We start from the raw sequence: 26232 nt of genomic DNA, 5'->3' as shown, positions 1-26232 counted from the left end.
TGTTTGGATTCCTAATTCCATCAATTAACACTTAGAATATGAAAAAACAGGAAGCAGGGCCAAGACAGGGGAGTAGTCAGATGCTTCTGGTGGTCCTTCTTACAACAAAGACCAGAAAACACAAGTGAAACAATTACATATGACAATTTAGGAGCCCTGAACACCAAAGGCAAAGTTGAGGAACTAGACCGAGCGGCAGGGGGAGGGAGAGATGGTTCAGCAGCAGCAAGGAGTTGCCAGACCTGACCCGGAGTGAACCAGCACCCTGCAGGCCAATTCCACTGGCACAAGCACGGTGAGAAAAGTGGTGGCATTCAGGATGGGTTTTCCACTTCAGGAGAGACTGAGCTGCAGAGAGTTCACTCATGTCTCCAGAATCAGCGAAAAATGGTGCTCTCCACAAAAGGTAAGTACTTGCATCTAATCTACCGCACGGACTAAAAACACCCCTTTGGAAAAAACTCTCTCCCATTTAACTGACCCTGCCCACTCGGACCTGGTCCAGAGCCAGCCTAAGTGATAGCTATTTTCCCTGGGCTGGAAGTAGGACCTCTCAAGTTCTCTGTGCCATTCCCTTAGCCTTGGACAGGGAACAAATTAACAAATGTGGAGAAAATAATCTACTGGCTCCCCTAAGATGGGAACTCAGGAAGAAACAGCTCCTTTGCCTAGGCATAGGAATAAGCGGTACACAGGCTTTGAATGCCTTTCACCTTTGCATAGACCTGTGTGGGCCCATTTTAACAGCTTATGCCCTCATTAGCACAGTACAACAGGGTATATACCTGAAGTCTAACTTCAACTGTTTTAGCTGTATGGTGGAGAGGTAGGTTTGTAACATTTGACACCACTCTGCCTAATTAAGCAGGGTCCTCACCTACCCACATCAGATGCCTGAGGACTGGTGGCTTCACCCACGCCACCTAGCCACCCTCGACAGGGGTCCAAGGATAAGTGGTGCCTCCCAGCCCTTACAGCCAACAGCACTGGGTGCCCATAGTCCGGCTGTAAAACCCAGCCACCAAGGCACTCCAGAGAACATGGATATGGTTTTCTCATGGACACTCACGGGTGATTGTCAGTCCCCTGTCTTGCTCAGTGTATGACCCTCTACTGCAGCCAGATACCTGTGCCTACATCAATCACCACTGTTCATCTAGGTGAGAGCCTGCACCACACACTTGGTGACCAAATGCCTAGACACTTTAGCTGAATCCATACAAGAAAAGTAAACAGACTCATGAGCTCATATACTTAGTAACAGCTCTAACCACCTGGTGACAAGATGTCAAAACTTCAAAGGTATCAATGATCTAACTAGCTCACTTGAGCAGCCTATTTGGGCATATCAAAATAAAACAAAACCAAAGGCTAGGACACAGTAAGCAAACATAAAATAAATAAATACAGCAACTTATTGATGGCTCAGAGACCAAAGTCAATATCAAATCACATAAAGAAGTAGACCATGATGACTTCAGCAAGCGTCCGAAACAAAAAATCAAGAAATATTCCAGATGAAAAGAACTTCCTGGAACTACCAAAGGTAGAATACAAAACATTAATATACAGAACTGTTCAAGGGATCAGGAAGCAGATCGGGCAAAACATAGGAGAAGCCAAGAAATACATAGACATAGCATTACAAGAACTTAAGAAGATTAGAGAAGGGCATAATGACAAATTTAATATGCTGCAAGAATCCATAGAGAGACAGCAAACAGAAATTCAGAAAATTCAATAAATTTTCAGATTAGACAACACAATAGAAAGTTAGAGGAGTAGAACTGAGGCAATGGAAATTAGAATTAGTGAGATTGAAGATAAAGCATTTGACACCAAAATATTTGAGAAAAAGTTAGATAAAAGAATTTTAAAAAATGAAGAAACCCTAAGAATTATGTGGGAGTATATCAATTATATCAAGAGAAATAACCTATGAATGATTGGAGTACCAGAACAGTGGAGGATAACAAAAAACACAGAGAAAATTGTTGGAGGTCGGTTGGCAGAAAACTTCCCTGATATCGTGAAAGATGAGAAGATATCTATCTAATACGCTCATTGAACCCCACACAAGGTAGATTTCAAAAGAAATTCACAAAGATATAATCAAACTTGCCAAAACCAAAGACAGAGAATTTTATCAGCAGCTAGGGATAAACAAAAACTCACCTACAAAGGAGAGTCAATAAGACTAAACTCACACTACTCAGCATTAAACGTGCAGGTAAGAAGACTATGGGATGACATACATACAGCCTTGAAGGAAAAAAATTGCCAGCCAAGAATTATATATCCAGGAAAACTGTCTCTCAAATATGATGGCAAAATTAGGATATTTCCAGAAAAACAGAAGTTTAGGACTTTGCAAAAATCAAACGAAAATTACAAGAAATACTAAAGGAGTCCTCCGGTTAGAAAATCAGTAACATCAGATAACAACCTAAGACTAGAACACAGGACAGACCAACAAGATATCAATCCAGATAAGGAAATCACAAAAATAAACTGAAGCAAAAACACTCAAAACAGGGAAACAGAGACATCATTATATAAAAGATGATAATATTGAATCAAAAAAGAGGGACTAAAACATGTAGCCATAGATCTTTCATATGGAAAGGAAGTAAAGGCGAAATAAAGAAATACAGGTTTGGTTTAAACTTAGAAAAATAGAGGTAAATTTTTAGGTGATCACAAAGGAAACTAACAATCCTACACATAAAAATTAAAAAAACATAAAAACATAATGACTTTGCAAATACAAAAGCAACAACAATGAAAAAGAAGAAAGACAATATAATAAAGAAACACTACTCAGCACTGAAAATTAAGTGGAAAATAGAAACAGTCAACAACACAAAAAAGACATCAAAATGACAGCACTAAACTCATACCTATCAATAATTACACTCAATGTAAATGGACTAAATGCACCAATAAAGAGACAGAGAGTGGTAGAACGGATTAAAAAACATGACTTGTCTATATACTGCCTACAATAGAAACATCTTAGACTTAAAGACACAAACAAACTAAAGCTCAAAGGATGGAAAAAAATACATCAAGCAAACAACAATAAAAAAAGAGCAGGAGTGGCAATATTAATTTCTGACAAAACAGACTTTAAAGAAAAATCCACCACAAAGGATAAAAAAGGACACTATATAATGATTAAAGGATCAATATACCAAGAGAATATAACCATAATAAATATTTACACACCCAATGACAGGGCTCCAAAATACATAAAACAAACTCTAACAGCACTGAAAAGCAAGATAGACAGCTCCACAATAACAGTAGGTGACTTTTGGTAAAGGACAGGACATCCGGAAAAATCTCAACAAAGACACAGAAGATCTGAATGCCACAATCAACCAACTTAAAGTTACAGATATATAGAGAACACACCACCCAACAAAAGCCAAATCTGCTTTCTTTTGCAATGCACATGGAACATTCACTAGAATAGACCACATATTAGATCATAAAGCAAGACTTAACAGAATCCAAAGCATTGAAATATTACAAAGCATCTTTTCAGACCATAAACCCATAAAAGTAGAAATCAATTTCAGAAAAAGCAAGGAAAAAAAATCAATCATATGGAAACTGAACAACACCTTGCTCAAATACTACTTGGTTATAGAAGAAATTAAGGACAGAATAAAGAAATTCATACAATCTAATAAGAATGAAAATGCTTTCTACTAGAACCTTTGAGACACAACAAAAGCAGTGCTCAGAGGTCAATTTATAACAATAACTGCACACCTCCAAAAAGAAGAAAAGGCCAAAATCAAAGAATTATCCCTAAGACTTGAACAAATAGGAAGTGAGCAGCAAAAGAAGCCCTTGGGCACCAGAAAAAAGTAAATAATAAAAATTAGAGAAGAATTAAATGAAGTAGAGAACAGACAAACAATTGAAAGTGTTAAGACCAAAAGCTGATTCTTTGAAAAGATCAATCATTGGCCAAAATGACAAAAAGAAAAACAGGAGAGGAAGCAAATAACCTGAATAAGAAATGAGATGGGCGATATCACAACAGACCCAACTGAAATTAAAAAGCCCTGGCCCTGATGGCTTCACTGAAGAATTCTACCAAATTTCCAGGGAAGAGTTAACACCACTACTACTAAAGCTATCTCAGAGCATAGAAAAGGATGAAATACTCCCGAACTCATTCTATGAAGCCACCATATCCCTGGTACCAAAACCAGGTAAAGGCACAAGAAGAAAAGAAAATTACAGACCTATATCCCTCATGAATTTAGACACAAAAATCATCAACAAGATTCTAGCCAACAGAATTCAACAACATACAAAAAAATACCTCTAACCAAGTGGGATTCATGCCAGGTATGCAGGGGTGGTCTAACATTATAAAAATAATTAATGTAATTTTCATATACATAAAACAAAAGATAAGAACCACGTGATCTTATCAATTCATGCAGAATTCTTGCACCCTTATCAATTCATGCACCCATTCTTGATAAAAACTGTCAGCAAAATAGGAATAGAAAGGAAATTCCTAAACATAAAAAAGGGCATTTATACAAAGTCAACAGCCAATCCTAACCCTAAGACTAATGGAGAGAGTCTGAAAGCATTTCCTTTGAGAACGGGAACCTGACAGGGATGCGCTTTATCACCACTCTTATTCGACATTGTGCTGGAGGTCCTAGCCAGAGCAGTTAGGCTAGAAAAGTAAATCTAGGGAATCCCAATTGGAAAGGAAAAAGTGAAAGTATCTCTATTTACAGATGATATGATCTCACACGCAGAACCGTAAAGAACCCACAAAAAAACACCTCGAACAAATAGAAAAGTTCAGCAAAGTATCAGCAAGATAAACACACAAAAGTCAGTTGGATTCCTCTACACAAACAAAGAGAACTTTGAAGAGGAAATCCCCAAATCAATACCATATACTAAAGCCTCCAAGAAAATAAAATACTTAGGAATAAATCTAGCCAGAGACATAAAAGACCTATAAAAAGAGAACAAAAAGACACTACTGCAAGAAACTGCAAGAGACCTACCTAAGTGGAAAAACACACCTTGCTCGTGAATAGGAAGACTGAACATTGTGAAAATGTCTATTCTATCCAAAGCAATCTATAGATACAATGCAATGCCAATCCAAATTCCAAAGGCATTTTTTGATGAGATGGAGAAAAAAATCATGAACTCAATATGGAAAGGGAAGAGGCCCAGATAATTAAAGCATTACAGAAAAAGAACAAAATAGGAGTTCTCACACTACCTGAGTTTAAAACCTATGAAAACCCCACAGAAGTTAAAACATCAGTTACTGGTACAAGTGATACATAGAACAAAGGAATAGAATTGAGAATCCAGACATAAATTCAACCACCTATGAACAGCTGATATTTGGCAAAGGCCCATAGTCAGTTAAATATGGAAAAGACAGTCTCTTTAGCAAATTGTGTTGGCATAATTGGATATCTAACTGCAAAAAAATTAAACAAGACCCATATCTCACACCATGAACAAAAACTAATTCAAAATGGATCAAAGACCTAAATATAAAATCTAAATCGATAAAGATCATGGAAGAAAAAATAGGGACAACATTAGGAGCCCTAATACATGGCATAAACAGTATATAAAACATTACTAACAATGCAGAAGAAAAACTAGATAACTGGGAGCTCCTAAAAGTCAAACACCTATGCTCATCCAAAGACTTCACCAAAAGAATAAAAAGATTACCTACAGACTGGGAAAAAGTTTTTAGCTATGACATTTCTGATCAGAGACTGATCTCTAAAATCTACATGACACTACTACATGATACATGATTGCCAAAATGGGCAAAGGATACAAACAGGCACTTCAGTAAACAAGACATTCAGGTAGCTAACAAATACATAAGGAAATGTTCGTGATCATTAGCCATTAGAGAAATGCAAATCAAAACTACGAGATGCCATCTCAGTCCAACAAGGCTGGCATTAATCCAAAACACAAAATAATAAATGTTGGAGAGGTTGTGGAGAGACTGGGACACTTATACACTGCTGGTGGAGATGTAAAATGGTACAACCACTTTGGAAATCAATTTGGTGCTTTCTTAAAAAACTGGAAATAGAACTACCATACGTTCCAGCAACTCCACTCCTTGGAATATATCCCAGAGAAATAAGAGCCTATACATGAACGGATATACGCACACCCATGTTCATTGCAGCACTGTTTACAATAGCAAAAAGATGGAAGCAACCAAGGTGCACATCAACGGATGAATGGATAAATAAATTATGGCTTATTCACACAATGGAATACTACCCATCGTTAAAAAACAATGATGAATCTGTGAAACATTTCATAACATGGAGGAACCTGGAAGGCATCATGCTGAGTGAAATTTGTCAGTTGCAACGGGATGAATATCGTATAAGACCACTGTTATAAGAACTAGAGAAATAGTTTAAACAGAGAAGAAAATATTCTTTGGTGGTTACAAGAGGGGAGAGGTAGGGAGGGAGGGAGAGGAGCTTTCACTAATTAGACAGTAGATAAGAACTGTTTTAGGTGAAGGGAAAGACAACACATAATACAGGAGAGGTCAGCACAACTGGACTAAACCAAAAGCAAGGAAGTTTCCTAAATAAACTGAATGCTTCAAAAGCCAGTGTAGCAAGGGTGTGGGTTTGGGGACTATGGTTTCAGGGGACATCTAAATCAATTGGCATAACAAAATCTATTAAGAAAACATTCTGCAGCCCACTTTGGAGAGTGGCATCCGGGGTCTTAAACGCGGGCAAGTGGCCATCTAAGATGCATCAATTGGGCTCAACCTACCTGGAGCAAAGGAGAATGAAGAACACCAAAGACACAAGGTAGTTATGAGCCAAAGAGACAGAAAGGGCCACATAAACCAGAGACTACATCGACCTGAGACCAGAAGAACTAGATGGTTCCCAGCTACAACCTATGACTGCCCTGACAGGGAACACAACAGAGAACCCCTGAGGGAGCAGGGAAGCAGTGGGATGCAGGCCTCAAATTCTCATAAAAAGACCAGAATTAATGGTCTGACTGAGACTAAAAGGACCCCAGAGGTCATGGTCCCCAGACCTGTTAGGCCAAGACAGGAACCATTCCCAAAGCCAACTCTTCAGACAGGGATTGGACTGGACTATGGGATAGAAAATGATTTTCGTGAAGAGTGAGCTTCTTGGATCAAGTAGACACATAAGACTATGTAGGCATCTTCTGTCTGGAGGGGAATGAGAGGGCAGAGGGGTCAGAAGCTGGCCAAATGGACATGAAAATAGAGGGTGGAGGAAGGAGTGTGCTGTCTCACTAGGGGGAGAGCAACTAGGAGTATATAGCCAGGTGTATGTAAGTTTTTGAATGAGAGGGTGACTTGATTTGTAAACTTTCTCTGAAAGCACAATAAAAATTAAAAAATAAAACACCATGGTTTGGGTCAGGCACACTTTAGTCTTCAAGGTGACATCTTTGCTTTTCAACACTTTAAAGAGATCTTTTGCAGCAGATTTGTCCAATGCAATAAATCGTTTTACTTCCTGACTGCTGCTTCCATGGGTGTTGACCGTGGATTCAAGTAAAATGAAGTCCTTGTCAACTTCAATCTTTTCCTTGTTTTTCATGATGTTGCTTATTGGTCCATTTGTGAGGATTTCTGTTTTCTTTATGTTGAGTTATAATCCATTTTCTTTATGTTGAGTTATAATCCATACTGAAGGCTGTGGCCTTTGATCTTCATCAGTAAGTGCTTCAAGTTCTCTTCACAGTCAGCAAGCAAGGTTGTGTAATCTATATAACAGAGGTTGGTAATGAGTCTTCCTCCAATCTTGATGCCCCGGCTTTCTTCTTCATATAGTCCAGCTTCTCACATTATTTGCTCAACATACAGATTAAACAGGTATGGTAAAGGGTACAACCCTGACACACACCTTTCCTGACTTTAAACCACCCAGTATCCCCTTGGACTGTTCGAACGAATGACTTTTGAATCCATGTACAGGTTCCTCATAAGCAGAATTAAGTGTTCTGGAATTCCCATTCTTCTCAATGTTAGCTATAATTTATTATGACCTACTCAGTCGAGTGCCTTTGCATAGTCAATAAAACACAGGTAAACATCTTTCTGGTATTCTCTGCCTTTAGTCAAGATCCGTCTGACATCAGGAATGATATCCCTGGTTCCACATCCTCTTCTGAATCCGGCTTGAAGTGTAAGTAGGTAAAATAAGGTTAGAAAAAGTTTGATATTACTTTAATGTGAACCTGCTCCTGCCCTGTTTCCATTCAGTTTCATTCCTATTTCAAGGAATATATCCTATGGATGCTCTGCTCTGTGTGCACCAGCATATACATACAAGAACGTTCCTCTCAGGATTATTCAAATGCCAAAAACAAATAGACAAACTATTAAGTAACAAAAATTGCCCCAACAGTATTTGAATAAATTTTTACGTATTCATGAAATGGGAGACTATGAAGAAGTAAAAATGAGCAAACTGGGCCAACATGGCACCATAGAAACACCACGTTGTCCCCAAATAGGAAAGACCCGAAAAACTAAGTAAAACAGAGACAATCATCACTCTTGCAACCCTAAATGTCAATTGAAGAGATAAAGAACTCAGCCAAGCACTGAATGGAATAAGAAACTTACAGAGACAGAGAGTGAGGAGAGATACATGCAGAGCTTCCTTATCAGCTAAAGCAGTACAGATTCACCATCTTGGACTCCTGTCGGAGATCAATGGACATGGATCATGGGAAAGCAACTTCACAGAGCTCCCAGCAGGAGACAGGGCACCTGGTAACCAGCAAAACACACTTTTTAGCCCCTTATCCTCTCCCTGCTGCTCTACCTCCACACTTCCTGGCTAATAGCAGTGGCTCCACCAGCTGAGAAGCTCATTGTTCATGCTGCTTGGATTCACCCCACCCACATCAGAGATCAGCGGACAGGGAGTTCAGGAAAGCAGCTTCACAAAGTTCCCAGCAGGAGACAGAGCACACAGTAACCAGTGATATATGCTTTCATAGCCCCCACTCTTCTTCCCCCCTCCCAGCCTCCCCTGCTTCCTGCCAGCCACAGTCTCTTAACCTGGAGGCAACTGTTTCTGACTCAGGCTGCTTGAATTCACCCTGCCCACACTGCTCAGCTACCTGAATGCCATTTGTCTGTTGCTATTTCTTTTGGTTTCTTCTGTGCCTCCTACTACCTCCCTGCCCACTTTCTCTTGAACACATGGCTCCACATGCCATCTTTGTTTGAAAGGCTGTGAAGTGCTGCTAAACTGAGGAACCACTCCCCCAGCCCAAGACACCATGCCGGTGGGATCACTGGGACTTTTCCTTTTTTTTTTTTTTTTTTTTTTGCTTTGTTTTGTTTTGTTTTGCTTTGTTGTGTTCTGTTTTGTTTGTTTTCTTTTCACAGCTTGGGAGCCCCTTCTGGCTGGGCTGCACTGCATGGCTTAGGAGCCACTTCCACAGTTGGTGAGATCTCTGGCGGGGGCATCCCTTTTTTTCTTTCTTCTTTCTTTCTTTTTTTTTTTCTCTTTCTCTTTTTTCCTTTCTGTCTTTCTTCAGTTCTCATCTCTCTATACTTACCTTCTCTTCCTGTCTCTTGAATACCTAGCACTGCATGACACCTATACCCCCTTTAGTCAGGCTATACTATACTGTGCAGACTGGAAGCCACTCTCTGGCCTTAGTTGCCAAAATGGTAGGACACCTGGAGGCTTTTTTCTTTTCTTTCTTTTTTCTTCTTTTCAAATATTAATCTAGTTACTTTTTTTCTTTTTCCATTTCTTGGTTTCTCATCTCTCCACTCCAACATCAAGCTTCCTTAGCACTCTTTTTTTGTTTGTCTTTGGTTCCTGGTTCTGTCTCCACTCTCTCATCTTTCCCATACCCATATTAGCTCCACATATCACAACCTACCCCCCCTTCCTGCCTACCTGCACCATGTGCTGAACATCACACCCCCGGGCAGCATTAACATGGACTCCTGGAACACCCTGTTGGCCCTAGTGTGTGCCACAAACAACCCAACCCAGAGCCCCTCCCCTCCAGCTGGACCTGCCGTGCTACAATGTAGCCGAGCTGCTGAACCTGCCCATTGGACAAGGAGGTGAAAAGTATGACCACAGACAAGCAAAGAATGCACAGCCCATCTGCTCAGACATAACTAAATAAAACAAAAAGGCAGGATGAAACAGATCTGCAAGCAATAAATGAAGAAAATAACCACTAAATGTCCCAGAGACAGCAGACAATATAAAAAAAAAAAACCGACAGAATGGTTCCAGTAGGCATCCAAAATAAAACACCAGATGATTTCCCAGTAGAACAAAAGACACCAGAACTACCTGACAGGGAATTCAAATCCCTAATATTCACAGCTAACCAAGAGCTGAGGCCAAAAGCAGACAAAAGTGAGGAAAAAGTAGACAAATACATGGAATAGGCAGAAAAATTCATGGCAAATGCAGACCAAAATATGGAAGAATTCAGGAAAATAATACAGAAGCAAAATGCCAAAACAAATTCACAGCTAGAAATCATACAAAAAAAAAACTAGAAATCCAAAATATAAACAACAAGATTTCAGAAATGGACACACTCATAGAAGGGCTGAGGAGCATGTTTGAAATGATGGAAGACAGGATCAGCAAAATAGAAGACAAACACTTGGATACAATTCTGTTTGAGGAAAAATCAGAAAAAAGAATGAAGAAAGATGTGGAAACCCTGAGAATTATGTGGGGTACAATCAAAAGCAATAATTTGCAAGTGGTCGGAGTTCCAGAACAGGGGAGAAAACGGAAAACACAGAGAGGACCATTGAAGAGTTGCAGACAGAAAACTTCCCTAATATCATGAAAGAAGAAAAGCTGAGCATCCAAGAACCTCAACAAACGCCATATAGATAGATCGCAAAAGAAAATAACCAAGGCATATCATAATCACATTTGCTAAAACCAAAGACAAAGAAAAAGTCCTGAGAGCAGCTCAAGAAAAACAAAAAGTGACATACAAAGGAGAAACAATATGACTAAGTCCTGATTACTTGGCAGAAACCATGCAGCCAAGAAGGCAATTGGATGACATATATAAAACCTTGAAAGAAAGAAAAGAACTGCCAACCAAGAATAATATATCTTGCAAAACTCTTGTTCAAGTATGGTGGTGAAATTAGGACATTTACAGATAAACAGAAATTAAAGAAATATGTAAAAGCCAAACCAAACTTACAAGAATTATCAAAGGGAGTCCTTTGGTCTGAGAACAAACAACATCAAACCATAGCCTGAATCTAGGATGCAAGATTGTACCAGCAAGATATCAACCTAGGAAATGAACTCTCAAAGACTATTCGAAACCAAAAAAAATACAACAGGGAATCAGAGAGGTTAATCTGTAAATGACAACAATGTCAGAACAATAAAAGAGGGAATAAATGGTATAAGCATAGAACTTTCCAATGGAGAGGAAGGCAAGGTGATACCCAGTAATAATAGACTAGTTCAAACCTAGGAAGATAGGGGAAAATTTCAAGGTAACCACAAAGAAAGTTAACAAACCTACTCATCAAAATAAAGAAGAAAAACATAAAGTCTCAATAAAAACAAAATCTACAAGCACAAAAGAAATGAAAAGGAAATCCACAAACAAAAGGAACTCAGCACAGGAGAGTAGAAGGAACAAAGAAAATGTCAGAAAAAAAAAAAAGAAGAAGTACAGAATGATAGCAATAAACTCATACCTATCAATAATTACACTAAATGTAAATGGCCTAAATGCACACATAAGGTGACAGAGTGACAGAATGGAAGAAAAAACAGGATCCATCAATATGCTATCTACAAGAGACACACCTTGGAAACAAAGATGTAAATTTCTTAAAAATCAAACGATTAAAAAAATATATCAAGCAAACAACTTCCAAAAAAGAGTAGCAGTGGTAATACTAATCTCAGATAAAATAGACTTTAAAACAAAATCCACCATAAAAGACAAAGAAGGGCACTGTACAATGATTAAAGGAGTGATCCACCATGAAGACTTAACCATAATAAACATCTACGCATCCAATGACAGGGCTCCAAAATATATAAAACAAATTCTAATAGCACTGAAAAGAGAAATTGACAATTCCACAGTGATACTAGGAGACTTCAACATACCACTCTCAGTAAAGGACAGCACATCTAGAAAGAAACTCAGCAAGGTTACAGAACAGCTAAAGGGCACAATCAACCAACTTGACCTCATAGACCTTTACAGAACACTCCACCTAACAGCTGCAAAGTACATTCTTTTCCAAGGCACATGGAAGGTTGTCCAGAACAGATCACATCTTAGGCCACAGAGCAACCCTCAACAAAATCCAAAACACTGAAATAATACAAAGTACCTTCCCTGACCACAGTGCCATCAGAGTAGAAATTAACAACAGGAAGAGTAAGAAAAAAAATAACCAATTACATGGAAACTGAATAACGCCCTGCTTAAAAACCACTGGGTAATAGAAGAAATCAGAGATGGGATCAAAATATTCCCAGAATCAAATGAGAATGAAAACACATTATACCCAAACCTTTGGGACACAGCAAAGGCAGCCCTCAGAGGTCAATTTATAGCAATAGATGCACACATCAACAAAGAATAGAGGGACAAAATCAAAACTTTAGCTACACAACTTGAACACACAGAGAACAGCAAAAGAAACCCATAGCCACAAGTAGAAAGGAAATAGTAAAGATCAGAGCAGAAATAAATGAAATAGCAAATAGAAAAACAATAGAAAGAATCAACAAAAACCAAAAGGTGGTTCTTTGAAAGGATCAACGAAATCAAAAACCACTGGCCATATTGACAAAAGAAAAACAGGAGAGAACGCAAATAAGAAATGAAATGTGGGATATTACAATAGACCCAGATGAAATAAAAAAGATCATAACACTATTATGAAAATCTATACTCCAACAAATTTGAAAAACTAGAGGAAACGGACGAGTTCTAGAAACACACTACCTACCCAAACTAGCACAAAATGATGTTGAAAATCTGAACAGACTCGTAACAAGAGAAGACACTGAAAAGGTTAAAAAAAAAAAAAACTCACAACAAAAAAAAGTCCTGGCCCAGATGGCTTCCCTGGAGAATTATACCAAACATTCAGAGAAGAGCTTACACCAGTACTACTCAAACCATCTCAGAAGGTAGAACAGGTAACAATACTTCTAAATTCATTCTATGAAGCCAGCATAACCCTGATGCCAAAACCAGGCAAAGATACCGCAGAAAAACAAAATTACAGACCAATATCTCTCATGAATACAGATGCAAAAAATCTCAACAAAATTCTAGCCAATAAAATTCAGGATCATATCAAAAAAATAATATACTATGACCAAGCAGGATTCACACCAGCTATGCGAGGATGGTTGAATGTTAGAAAACCAATCAACATAATCCACCACATAAATAAAAGGAGAGAAAAGAATCACATGATTATCTCAATTAACGCAGGAAAGGCATTTGACAAAGTCCAGCTCCCATTCCTGATAAAAACCCTCAATAAAATACGTATAGAAGGGAAGTTTCTCAACATAATAAAGGACATCTATGCGAAACCAACGGCCAACTTTTTTTTTTTAATGCAAAACCAATGGCCAATGTCGTTCTTAATGGAGAGCGGCTGAAAATATTCCGCTGAAGAACAGGAACAAGACAACTATGCCCTTTATCACCACTCCTATTTAACATTGTGTTGGAAGTCCTAGCTACAGCAATAAGGCAAGGAAAAGAAATGAGGGTATCCAAATTGGTAATGAAGAAGTTAAACTGTCCCTATTTGCAGATGATTTGATACTACACATAGAAAACCCAAAAGACTCCTCGAAAAAACTACTGGAACTAATAGATTCAGCAGAATAGCAAGATACAAGATCAACACAGAAAAATCAGTTGGTTTCCTATACAGCAATAGAGAGAATGATGAAAAGGAAATCAGGAAAACAATACCATTCATAATAGCCCTAAAAAAATAAAATAGGAAAATCTAACCAGTGATGTAAAAGACCTATACAAAGAAAACTACAAAACACTACTGCAAGACACCAAAAGAGATATACATAAATGGAAAAACAAACCATGCTCATGGATAGGTAAACTCAACATGGTGAAAATGACAATTTGACCCAAAGCGATTTACGAATACAATGCAATACCAATCCAAATACCAGCAACATTCTTTAAAGAGATGGAAAAAATTATCATTAACTTCATACGGAAAGGGATGTTTACTGATAGGAAGTTTACTGATAAGTAAAGCACTATTGAAGAAGAAGAATAAAGTAGGAGGACTCTCACTACTTGATCTCAGAATGTACTATATGCTATGGTAGTCAAAACAGCCTGTTATAGGTACAATGACAGATACATTGACCAATGGTAAAGAATTGAGAACCCCAGATGTAAAAATCCATCCACCTATGGTCACCTGATGTTTGACAAGGGCCAAAATTCCATCAAATGGGGAAAAGACAGTCTTTTTAACAAGTGGTACTAGCAACACTGGATGTCCATCTCCAAAAAAAAAAAAAAAATGAAATACGACCAAACCTCACACCATTTACAAAAACTAAATCAAACTGGATCAAAGACCTAAATATAAAGCCAAAAACTATGAAGTTTGTAGAAGAAAAAATAGGATCAACGCTAGAGGTCCTAATACACGGCATTAACAGGATACAAACCACAACTAACAACACACAAACTTCAGAAGATAAGCTAGACAAATGGGATCTTCTAAAAATTAAACACTTATGCTCATCAAAAGACTTCACCAAAAAAAGGAAAAAGAGAACCTACTGAATAGGAAAGATTTTTTTATTATTACAAATCAGACAAAGGTCTAATCTCTAAAATCTACAAGAAAATGCAATACCACAACAAAAAGACAAATAATCCAATTAAAGAATGGACAAAGGAAATAAAGAGACACTTTACCAAAGAAGACATTTAAGTGGCCAACAGACAAATAAAAAATGCTCATGATCACTAGCCATTAGAGAAATGCAAATCAAAACCACAACAATATACCATCGCACCCAGGCATTACTGGCATGAATTAAAAAAAAAAAAAAAAAGAACAAGAAATAACAAATGTTGGGGAGGCTACAGGGAGATCAGAACTCTTAAGCACCGCTTGTGGGAATGCAAAATGATACAACCATTTTGAAAAATGACATGTTGCTTCCTTAGAAAGCCAGAAATAGAAACACCATATGGTCCAGCAATCCCACTCCTAAGACTATATCTTACAGAAATGAGAGCCATCATAGGTATAGACATATGCACACCCTTGTTAATTGCAGCACTGTCTACAATAGCAAAAAGATGGAAACAACCTAGATGCCCATTAACAGATGAATGGATAATCAAACTGTGGTACATACACACAATTAAGTATTACTCGATGATAAGAACAACGATGAAACTGTGAAGCATCTCATAACGTGGATGAATCTGGAGGGCATTATGCTTAGTGAAATAAGTTAATCACAAAAGGACAAATATTATATGAGACCACTACTGTAAAAACTCATGAGAAGATTTACATACAAAAAGAAATAATCTTTGATGGTTACAACGGAGGGAATGGGTGGGGATGGAAAAACACTAAATAGACAATAGATAAGTGGTAACTTTGGTGAAGGCTAAGACAGTACACAATACTGGGGAAGCCAGCACAGCTTGTACAAGGCAAGGTCATAGAAGTTCCACAGACACATCCAAACTCCCTGAGGGACAGAATTGCTGGGCCGAGGGTTGTGGGGACCATGGTCTCGAGGAATATCTAGCTCAGTTGGCATAACATAGTTTATAAAGAAAATGTTCTACATTATACTTTGGTGAGTAGTGTATGGGGTCTTAAAAGCCTGTGAGTGGATACTCTACTGGTCTCACCCCTGCGGAAGAAAGAAGAAAACTAAAGATATAAGGGAAAGATTAGTCCAAAAGACTAATGGACCACATCTACCATGGCCTCTACCAGACTGAGCCCAGTACAACTAGATGGTGCCCAGCTACCACCACTGACTGCTCTGACAAGGATCACAATAGGGGGTCTTGGGCAGAGCTGGAGAAAAAGGTAGAACAAAATTCGAACTCAAAAAGAAAGACCAGATTTGCTGGCCTGACAGAGACTGGAGAAACCCTGAGAGTATGGCCCTGGGACACCCTTTCAGCTCACTAATGAAGTCAATCCTGAGGTTCACCCTCTAGCCAAAGATTGGACAGGTCCATAAAACAAAATGAGACTGAAGAGGCACACCATCCCAGGGACAGGGACTAGGAGGCAGGAGGGGACAGGAAAGCTGGTAATAGGGAACCCAAGGTTGGAAAGGGCGAGTGTTGACATTGTTAACCAATGTCATAGAACAATGTGTGTACCAACTGTTTAATGAGAAACTAGTTTGTTCTGTAAGCCTTCACTTAAAGTACAACAAAAAAATTTTTAAAAAAGGAATAAAAAGCCCAGATGTAGACCCAAATACATAAGATGCATTTGGGATATAATCGGTAGCATTTCAATTCAGCATGGAAAAGTGGATTATTTAAAATGGTGGTATTGCAACTGAGGAACCATTTTGGGATTTCAAAAAAAAAAAAAAGTCAGTTTACATCTCATACCTTACACCAGAAAAAATTCCAAACAAACCAGGCTTAAATATTTAAAATGAAACTCAAAAAGTAACCAAAATAAAAATTACATGCACATTCAAGAATATGCACGTGGGTGTAAAAAAAAAAAAAATAGAACTACAGCTGCACGCATCACCGGAATGATTCTCACAAACTTAATGTCAGTTAAATGAAGCAAGTTACGGAGAAATGCAGTGAGAACCCACTTGCATAACGTTTTAAAACAGGCAGATTGATATTAAGTGATGTACTCTTCAGTGGCAAAACTACGAAAACAGTGAAAGGAACAACTGATTATTATAGAGTTAGAAGAATGGATACCCCCATGGAGAGAGAAATGATCAGTGAGCTTCAGACTGTGTGCAATTTCATAACCTGAATGGTCCTCAAATATTCAGCTTATAGTTTTAACTATGGATAACATTTTATATACTCTTGTGTTTGTGATTCAGTTCACATCTTAGAAAACAGTGCCAAGAAAGCTGACTCAATGACACCATTCCCACACTGACAGCAAGCACCTGCTTAACTTTGAAAGTGTGTATGTTCTCATATTAAAGTTAAAACTTGTGTCTTTGAAATCAACATTTAAAAGTAATATTATGCCAGTCTCTGTGGTTTGCAGTAGTTTTTTAAGAGCATATATACCTTTATATGTAGGGTGTGAAGAAATTTTAAAAATTGAGGGGCCGATAGGTCTAATTGAGGAGATATCAGAACTAAAATTAAGCGCTCCATTCAGAAAATTGAGGATTTTACTTCTTCACTACTGATAACCATTAGTCTTCCGTTAACGTTGTCATTTGAAAAACAAAGCTCATTCGTGTTTCTTATGTTAGGACTGTCCCTACAACACTCAGTGAGTGCTAAAATAAATTAGAGCCTGTAGGTAAACATGTTGCCTTAACCACCTTGAAGAATTTCCCCAGTAAGTGCCTACACGTTACCTCTTTTCTCTCAGCTAAATAAGCAGTTTCTTTACAGTTTCGTAACTAATCATCGGGGCCTTGGTAGTACAGTGGTTAAAGCTTAGACTGCTAACCAAAAGGTCTGCAGTTTGAATCCACCAGCTGCTCCTTGGAAACTCTATGGGGCAGTTCTACTCTGTACTACAGGGTCGCAGGATTTGGAATTGACTTGTCAGCAATGGGTTTGGTTTTGGTTTTTTAACTAATGGTCAGTTCTATATCCAAGGATTCCACTTAAGCTGGCCCAGCTGCAATTATACCACTAACTTCTATATCACTAAACATTCATGTCAGAATTGTTTATACTTTTCATTTAAGAAATATTGCCTTAGTTAAAATGTATCAAGTATTAAAGATGTGTGTTAGACTAGAAACTGATATAAAGCAAAGCGTCACAGTTAATTGCCACCCTTGTAAATCTCACCTCCTTTCCTGCCATTGCTTTGAATGTGAAGTTGTTATCTGTACTTACTCTACTTGTTAAATAATTTCTGTTTTGCCTGTAAACCAAAAACAAACAAACAAAACCAGTTGCCTTCGAGTTGATTCCAACTCATAGTGACCCTATGGGAAAGAGTAGAACTGCCTCATAGAGTTTCCAAGGAGCACCTGTTGGATTTGAACTGCTAACCTTTTTGGTTAGCAGCCTTAGCACTTAACCACTACACCACAAGGGTTTCCATTTTGCCTGTAAGGCAAAGCATTCCATTATCAGCAAATTGAAGTCATGCTCTCTCATGGTTCATTCCTTCAATAAATTATATTTGTCTAAATATCAAATTACAGTGTTGGTCCAGTGACTTCATGTGGACAGTAGGGAATATCTGGAAAGCCACACATGAAAAGACCAAGAGAGATCGGTATGGAGAGGCAGACTGGGTGACTGGGGGACTGAGGAACAGATTGGAACTGAGGAACATATCGTTAATGTGATATAAATTAAAAAAAAAAATTTTTTTATAAACCAGACAATAACATTGCCCCAGGAATAGGGTCTCTTTTTGTAGGCACTCAGGGAGGAAGAGATTGTCATCAGGTCCTTGGTCCTCACAATTCAGAGACCCACCAGGTTAGATAAGGATCATCCATTGCATCTGGTTAGGTGGACACATGAGGACAGAGAGACTCAGAGCCTTTAACTGGTTCCTGGCAAAAGAACCCCAGAGTATTGGAGACTGATAAAATCACCTAATCCAATTACCTCTTTTTAGACATAAAGAAAATGAGATGCTTCATGCACAGGGTTGCAGGGTAAATTGCAGGGAAGGCTAGAGTCCAACTCTCTTAATTTTTGCCCAATCTTTTCCCAGCCAGCCTCTCTTGTTGTTGAACAAGGAGAAAAACTCTAACTAATGCACATAAAGCATATGTGCATGGGTAATATCAGAGACATTGAAAGGGCCCTAAGATGTCTTGAACCTTATATTAAAGGTTAGGACTTAGCTCCCCAGGTGCCCACAGCCCTGCCCATCACCTGCATGTTCTCTTTGATTCTTTTCTCATTGTAACTCTTGGCCAGGGCCACAACCCCGCGCTGTAGCTGGTAGCGAAGAGCAATCAGAGCCGGGGTTCGCTTGTGTTTTTTTGCCAGGGCACCTAGAACTGGATCATCCAAGAGAACAGGGGAGCTCTGGTCCACCCTGGAAGGAAATGCAGAAATGCTGAACACATGAGCCTGTATTTTCAATTTGTCAAGAGGCTTCCAAAACAGACTAAGGTGGTCCCCTCTTGCCTAGTGGTTCTACATATATGGTCTCTGGACCAGCATCATCTGCATCACCCGGGAACTTGATAGAAATGCATTCCCTCTCAGGCGGCACCCCCCGCTCCCCCCGCCCAGCCCGCACTGCAACATTTGTCTTCTTAAGCAAACTGACATTTCAGAGGAGAAAAGATTTCAAAGACCTTTTAACGAATCTCTGATAAACTGGCTGAAATGGCATGGACTTCTGGGGCTCACTTTGCTCTTCTTGGACTGTACTAACCCTGATACTTCCCCCCCCTTTTTTTTGAACATGCCCAGTACACACTGTGTAAGCTGTGTATTCCCTTATCTGTGAATAATTGATCAAATGTGGTATCGTTTTTAACTTTGTTTCTCCATTCTCTGAAATTCTTTTATGTTGATTATCTATAACCACAAATACAATGTAAAAGCATTGGGCTGGGTAATGGGATTATAAAGAAGCATTTCTGCAGTTTCTCTCCCCCAGAAAATAGGATCTAGTATAAATAAAAATGTTTCCTCCATACTGGTGTTTTTGATAAATCCCCCATTATCCTCATTACCATTTCTTATTTCGGGAAGATCCCAGAGCACTGTAGGCAACCAGAACAATGTCTTTTGACTTGCAGAAATCCAGAAGTTTGCTCTGGTTGAGATAAGGATGACATTCCACCTGTAGAATATCAAGGCAGAAATGGGTCAGATTACAGGAAAAAATGATATTAAAATATAAAGGACATGATAAAAGTCAAAGCAGCTGGATAAAAACTCTGTAAAGTTGTATTTGAACTAGACATACCAACATGAACTAATGGTTAAAAAAATTTTTTTTTCTCTCTTTGTCACTGAAAGAGTCAAAAACAATGATCTTCCATAGAAGAAGTACCTCTATTGCCAGTTATTGGCTACTAAATGCCATTACCTGCCACAAGGAGAGAAGAGTAATTTTGGATCTGAGTGAGGAAAACAACTTTTTAGCTCTGGACATCAAATTGTGCCAGAAATCATGAAAGTACTCAGAGATTTACGAGTGTATGTTCAAAGGATAAAGGAAACAGTTTGAAGGGGAGATTTGAACATAAAAAGGAATAAGAACTAACACTGCTTCTAACACACTGAATAAATAATCTCTAAATCCATATGAATGAGAGACAGAGAGGTAGAGAGAGATAGAAAAAAAACTTGTCACTACTGAAGATGATTATTGCAGTAATTGCTTTCTTTGAATGTTGATAGGAAACCCTCGTGGCGTGGTGGTTAAGAGCTACAGCTGCTAACAAAAAGGTCAGCAGTTTGAATCTACCAGGTGGTCCTTGGAAACTCTATGGGGCAGTTCTACTTTGTCACATAGGGTCACTATAAGTCAGAATCAACTTGATGAGAAAGAGTTTTTTTTTTTTTTAATATTGATAATAAAGGGTAAGAATTACATATTTAGTCTCTCTTATGAGAAATAATTGTAGTTTATCATGAGTTAGTAGGTAATATTCCAGTTTTATAGAAAAAAGGCTGATAAGAAAAGTATAAAGAATGAGAAATATAGAAAATAATAATTTACAAATCCCATCAAAATAACTGATTTAGGCAAAAATCATCCCTGGTTACTAAACCCTTAAGCATAAATTTCTTGAAGAAATTTTTTTGACATGATTTTCTTTGACATGAATAAATCAACCAACATATTACTAGCTAATTGCAAAAGAGAAAATATGTGATTACAAAGAAGAGATCTGGCTACCACCTGCTTAACCAAGTGCTGAAATGAAACATCACTAATGATGGGACTATTTGTCAACACATGCCTCCTCAACCCATTTCCACTGAGTCAGTTCTGACTCATAGTGACCCTACAGGACAGAGTAGAACTGCCCCATTGGGTTTCCAAGGAATGACTGGTGGATTTGAACAGCTGTCCTTTTTGGTTAGCAACAGAGCTCTTAACCATTGTGCCACCACGGCTCCGTGTGCTTCCTGGAAAAAAAAAAAAAAACTACTGCTGTAGAGTTTATTTGGCTCATAGCTACCCTATAGGACAGAGTAGAACTGCCCAATAGGCTACCAAGTAGTGGCTGGTGGATTCAAATTGCTGATCTTTTGTTAGCAAACAAATGCTTAAGTCACTGCACCACCAGTGTTCCAGCAACTTAATGAAATTTTCTTGACAAAAATGTTTAACCTGAATCTAATAAAGTCTTCCACCACATGTCTGTCAGTTTGCCGTACCATGGTGGCTTAAGTGTTGCTGTGATGCTGGAAGCTATGCCACTGGTATTTCAAATACTAGCAGCATCACCCATGGTGGGCATGTTTCAGTAAAGCTACTAGACTAAGACTAGGAAGAAAGATCTGGAAGTCTACTTTTGAAAAAATTGGCCAGTGAAACCTTATGAATACCAGTGAAATACTGTCCAGTATGGTGCAGAAAGAAGAGACCATCAGGTTCGAAGGCACTCAAAATACAAATGGGGGAGGCATGCCTTCTTAAACTAGAGTTGACCTTTGGATAGAGTAGAGCTTTCGGGACTTCCATTTGCTATGGTAGCAAGTCCACCTCAAAATGAGAACAAATTCCTGCAAATATCCATTAATAATCAAACATGGAACAAATGAAGTATGAATCTAAGAAATCTGGAAGTCATAAAAATGAAATGGACCACATAAAGATCAATACCTTAGGCATTAGTGAGCTGAAATGGACTGGTATTGGCCATTTTGAATCAGACAATCATATGGTCAACTACGCCAGAATGACAAATTGAAGAGAAATGGTGTGGCAGTTATCACCAAAAAGAACATTTTAAGATCTATCCTGAAGTGCAAAACAGTCAGTGATAGGATAATATCCATATACTGACAAGGAAGACCATTTAATGAGACTATTATTCAAATTTACATACCAACCACTAAGGCCAAAGATGAGGAAATTGAAGATTTTTACTAACTTTGGTAGTTTGAAATTGAACAAACATGCAATCAAGATGCATTGATAATTACTGGTGATCAGAATTCAAAAGTTGGAAACAAGGAAGAAGGATTGATAGTTGGAAAATAGGGCCTTGGCGATACAAATGAAGTCAGAGATCTTATCATAGAATTTTTCAAGACCAAGGATGTCTTCATTGCAAAAATCTTTTTTCACCGACATAAACGGTGACTGTACCTGTGGACTTCATTGAATGGAAAACACAGGAATCAAATTGACTATATCTATGGAAAGAAAAGATGGAGAAGCTCAATGTCATCAGTCAGAAAAAAGCAAGGGGTTGACTGTGGAACAGACCATCAATTGCTCATGTGCAAGTTCAAGTTGAAGATGAAGAAAATTAGAGCTAATCCACTAGAGCCAAAACACGCCCTGGAGTAAATCCCACCTCGATTTAGAGACCACCTCGAGAGCAGATATGACGCATTAAAAGCTAATGATCGAAGACCAGATGAGTTGTGGAATGACTTCAAGAACATCATAGAAAAAAAAAGTAAAAGGTCATTAAAAAGACAGGAAAGAAAGAAAAGACTGGAATGGATGTCAGAAATTTACTCTTGAAAGTTGAGTAGCTAAAGTGAACAGAAGAAATGATGACCACTATTATAAAAACTCATGAAAAGGTTTACACACAGAAAGAAACAATCTGATGGTTACAAGGGAGGGGAAGGGTGGAGAGGAAAAAACACTAGAGAGATGACAGATAAGGGTAACTTTGGGGAAGGGTAAGACAGAACACAATACTGGGGTAGTCAGCACAACGTGACCAAGGCAAATACATAGTAGCTTAATAGACACATCCAAACTTCCTTAGGGATCAGCTCCTGGACTGAGGGCTGAAGACCATTGTCTTGGGGGATATCTAGCTCAACTGGCATAACACAGTTTATAAAGAAAATGGTCTACGTCGTACTTTGGTGAGTAGAGTCTGGGGTCTTAAAAGCTTGTGAATGGCCATCTAAGATACGTCCACTGGTCCCACCCCTTTTGAAGCAAGGGAAAATGAAGAAAACCAAAGACACACGGGAAAGATTACTCCAAAGGTCTAATGAACCACAGTTACCACAACCTCCACCAGACTGAGCCTAGCACAACTAGAAGGTGTGTGGCTTCCAGTACTGACTGCTCTAACGAGGATCACAATGAAAGGCCTGGACAGAGCTGGTGATAAATGTAGAACAAAATTCTAAATTACAAAAAAAGACAAGACTTTCTGGTTTGACAGAGACCGGAAAAACCCCAAGAGTATGGAACCCAGACACCCTGTTAACTCAGTACTGAAGTCAGTTCTGAGGTTCACAGTTTAGCCAAAGACTAGACAGGTTCACAAAACAAACAATTATAAATGTAGCTCAACTGTGTATATGGGACTAAATGGGCACACCAGCCCAGCGGCAAGGACAAGGAGGCAGGAGGAGTCAGAAAAGCTGGACAAATGGAAATGGGGAACCCAAGGTCAAGAAAGGGAGAGTGTGGACGCGTTCATGGGGTTGGCAACCAATGTCACAAAGCAAAATGTGTATTAAATTGTTTAATGAGAAACTAATTTGCTCTGTAAACCTTCATCTAAAGCACTATTAAAAAAAAAAAAAGGAAGGCAAAAGGTCATTAAAGAGACGGGAAAGAAAGAAAAGACTAAAATGGTTGTCAGAAGAGGCTCTGAAACTTGCCTTCAACATAGAGTTGCAAAAGCAAACCGAAGAAATGATGGAGTAAAAGAGCTGAACAGAAGATTTCAGAGTGCAGCTTGAGAAGACAAAGTGGAGTATTATAATGAAATGTGCAATGATCTGGAGTTAGAAAACTAAAGCGGAAGAACACATTTGGCATTTCTCAAGCTGAAAGAACTGAAGACAAAGTTTAAGTCTTGAACTGCAATATTGAAGGTGTCTATGGAGAAAAATATTGAATGAAGCTGGAAGAATCAAAAGAAGATGGAAAGAATACACAGAGTCACTGTACCAAAAGGAACTGGAGGAAGTTGAACCAATTCCTGGAGGCAGCATGTGATCAAGAGCTGATGGTGCTGAAGGAAGAAGTCCAATCTGCACTGAAGGCATTGGCTAAAACAAGGCTCCAGGAATTGACAGAGTACCAGTTGAGATGTTTCAACAAATGTATGCAACACTGGAGGTCTATGTTGCATAACCTGGAAGACAGCTTAAGGCCACCTGACTGGAAGAGATCCATATTTGTGCTCATTCCAAAGAAAGGAGATCCAACAGAAGCAGAAATTATTGAACAATATCACTGATAACACACATAAGTAAAATGTTGCTGAAGATCATCCAAAAACAGTTGCAGCAGTACATTGACAGGGAACTGCCCGAAGTTCAAGCTGCGGTCAGAAGAGGCCATGGAATGTGGGATAACATTGCTGATCTCAGATGGATTGTGGCTGGAAGCAGAAGATACCAGAAAGATGTTTACCTGTGTTTTATTGCCTATGCAAAGGCATTTGACTGTGTGGATCATAACAAATTATGGGTAAAATTACAAGCAATGAGAATTCCAGAACACTTAATTGAGCTCATGAAGAACCTGGACATAGACCAAGGCACAGTCAGCCATTCAAAGAGAACAAGGGGATATTGCATAGGTTAAAGTCAACAAAGGTGTGCATCAGGATTGCAACATTTCACCACACCTATTCAACAATCTGTACGCTAAGCAAATAATCCAAAAAGCTGAACTATATGAAGAAGACTGTGGCATCAGGATTGGAGGAAGACTCATTAATAACCTCCATTATGCAAGTGACACAACCTTTCTTGCTGAAAGTGAAGAGGACTTGAAGTACTTACTGATGAAGATCAAAGACTACAGCTTTCAGTATGGATTGCACCTCAACATAAAGAAAACAAAAATCCTCACAACTGAACCGATAAACAACATCATGATAAATGCAGAAAACATTGAATTTCTCAAGGATGTCATTTCACTTGGATCTACAATCAACACAGGTGGAAGCATCAGTCAAGGAATCAAATGATGTATTGCATTGTGCAAATCTACTGCAAAAGACCTCTTTAAATTGTTAAAAAGCAAAGATGTCACTTTGAGGAGTAAGATGCACCTGACCCCATCATGGTATATTCAATTACCTCATATGCATGCAAAAGTTGGACAATGAAAAAGGAAGCCCAAAAAAGAATTGACACCTTGGAATTATGGTGTTGGTGAAGAAGAATGAATATAACATGGACTGCCCAAAGAATGAACAAATTTGTCCTGGAAGAAGTACAGCTAGAATGCTCTTTAGAAGCAAGGATGGGGAGACTTTGTCACATGTACTTTGGGCATGTTGTCAGGAGGGCCAAGTCCCTGAAGAAGGACATCATGCTTTCTAGAGTAGAGGGTCAGTGAAAATGAAGAAGACCCTCAGCGAGATGGATTGACTGAGTGGCTGCAATAATGAGATCAAACATATCAATGATCACGAGGATGGCACAGGAATGGGCAGTGTTTCCTTCTGTTGTACACAGGGTCACTAGGAGTCGGAAATGACTTGCCAACACCTAACAACAATAATAATAAAGTCTTCACCCTAACTTCCAGTTTACAGAAACTGGGACTAGAGAAACAAGTTATCTAATGTCACAAGACAATAATCTGATAAATCCAGAATATTTGATAATAACCCATTTGGATACTATGGGATGCAAAAGAGCTGAGTGACTGTTGCAGATTAAAAGAGCTTGAGAAATATAACAAAAAGTAATATGAGTCACAATTGAATCCCAGTTAAAACAAAAGATGTATAAAAGTTTCATGGGGATAAAATGAGGAAGTTTGAATATGGACTGGATATTAGA

General features: G+C 38.6%; 1 protein-coding gene across 2 annotated transcripts in view; it reads right to left on the bottom strand.

Annotated features, from left to right (window-relative positions):
- Positions 1-26232, bottom strand: part of LOC126074663 (prostaglandin-E(2) 9-reductase-like) — a 51382-nt gene that overhangs the window by 12344 nt on the left and 12806 nt on the right. For both annotated transcript variants that reach the window (XM_049881480.1, XM_049881481.1), the window contains 2 exons: positions 19998-20107; positions 19183-19348 (listed from right to left, as the gene is read on the bottom strand). In XM_049881480.1, coding sequence (XP_049737437.1) covers positions 19183-19348; positions 19998-20107 — 276 coding nt within the window. The remainder of the gene's footprint in view (positions 1-19182; positions 19349-19997; positions 20108-26232) is intronic.

This window comes from Elephas maximus, chromosome 4 (genome assembly GCF_024166365.1).
Source record: "Elephas maximus indicus isolate mEleMax1 chromosome 4, mEleMax1 primary haplotype, whole genome shotgun sequence".
In the NCBI taxonomy this organism is placed as follows: Eukaryota; Metazoa; Chordata; class Mammalia; order Proboscidea; family Elephantidae; genus Elephas; species Elephas maximus.
This window is presented reverse-complemented; position numbering and strand designations above follow the sequence as displayed.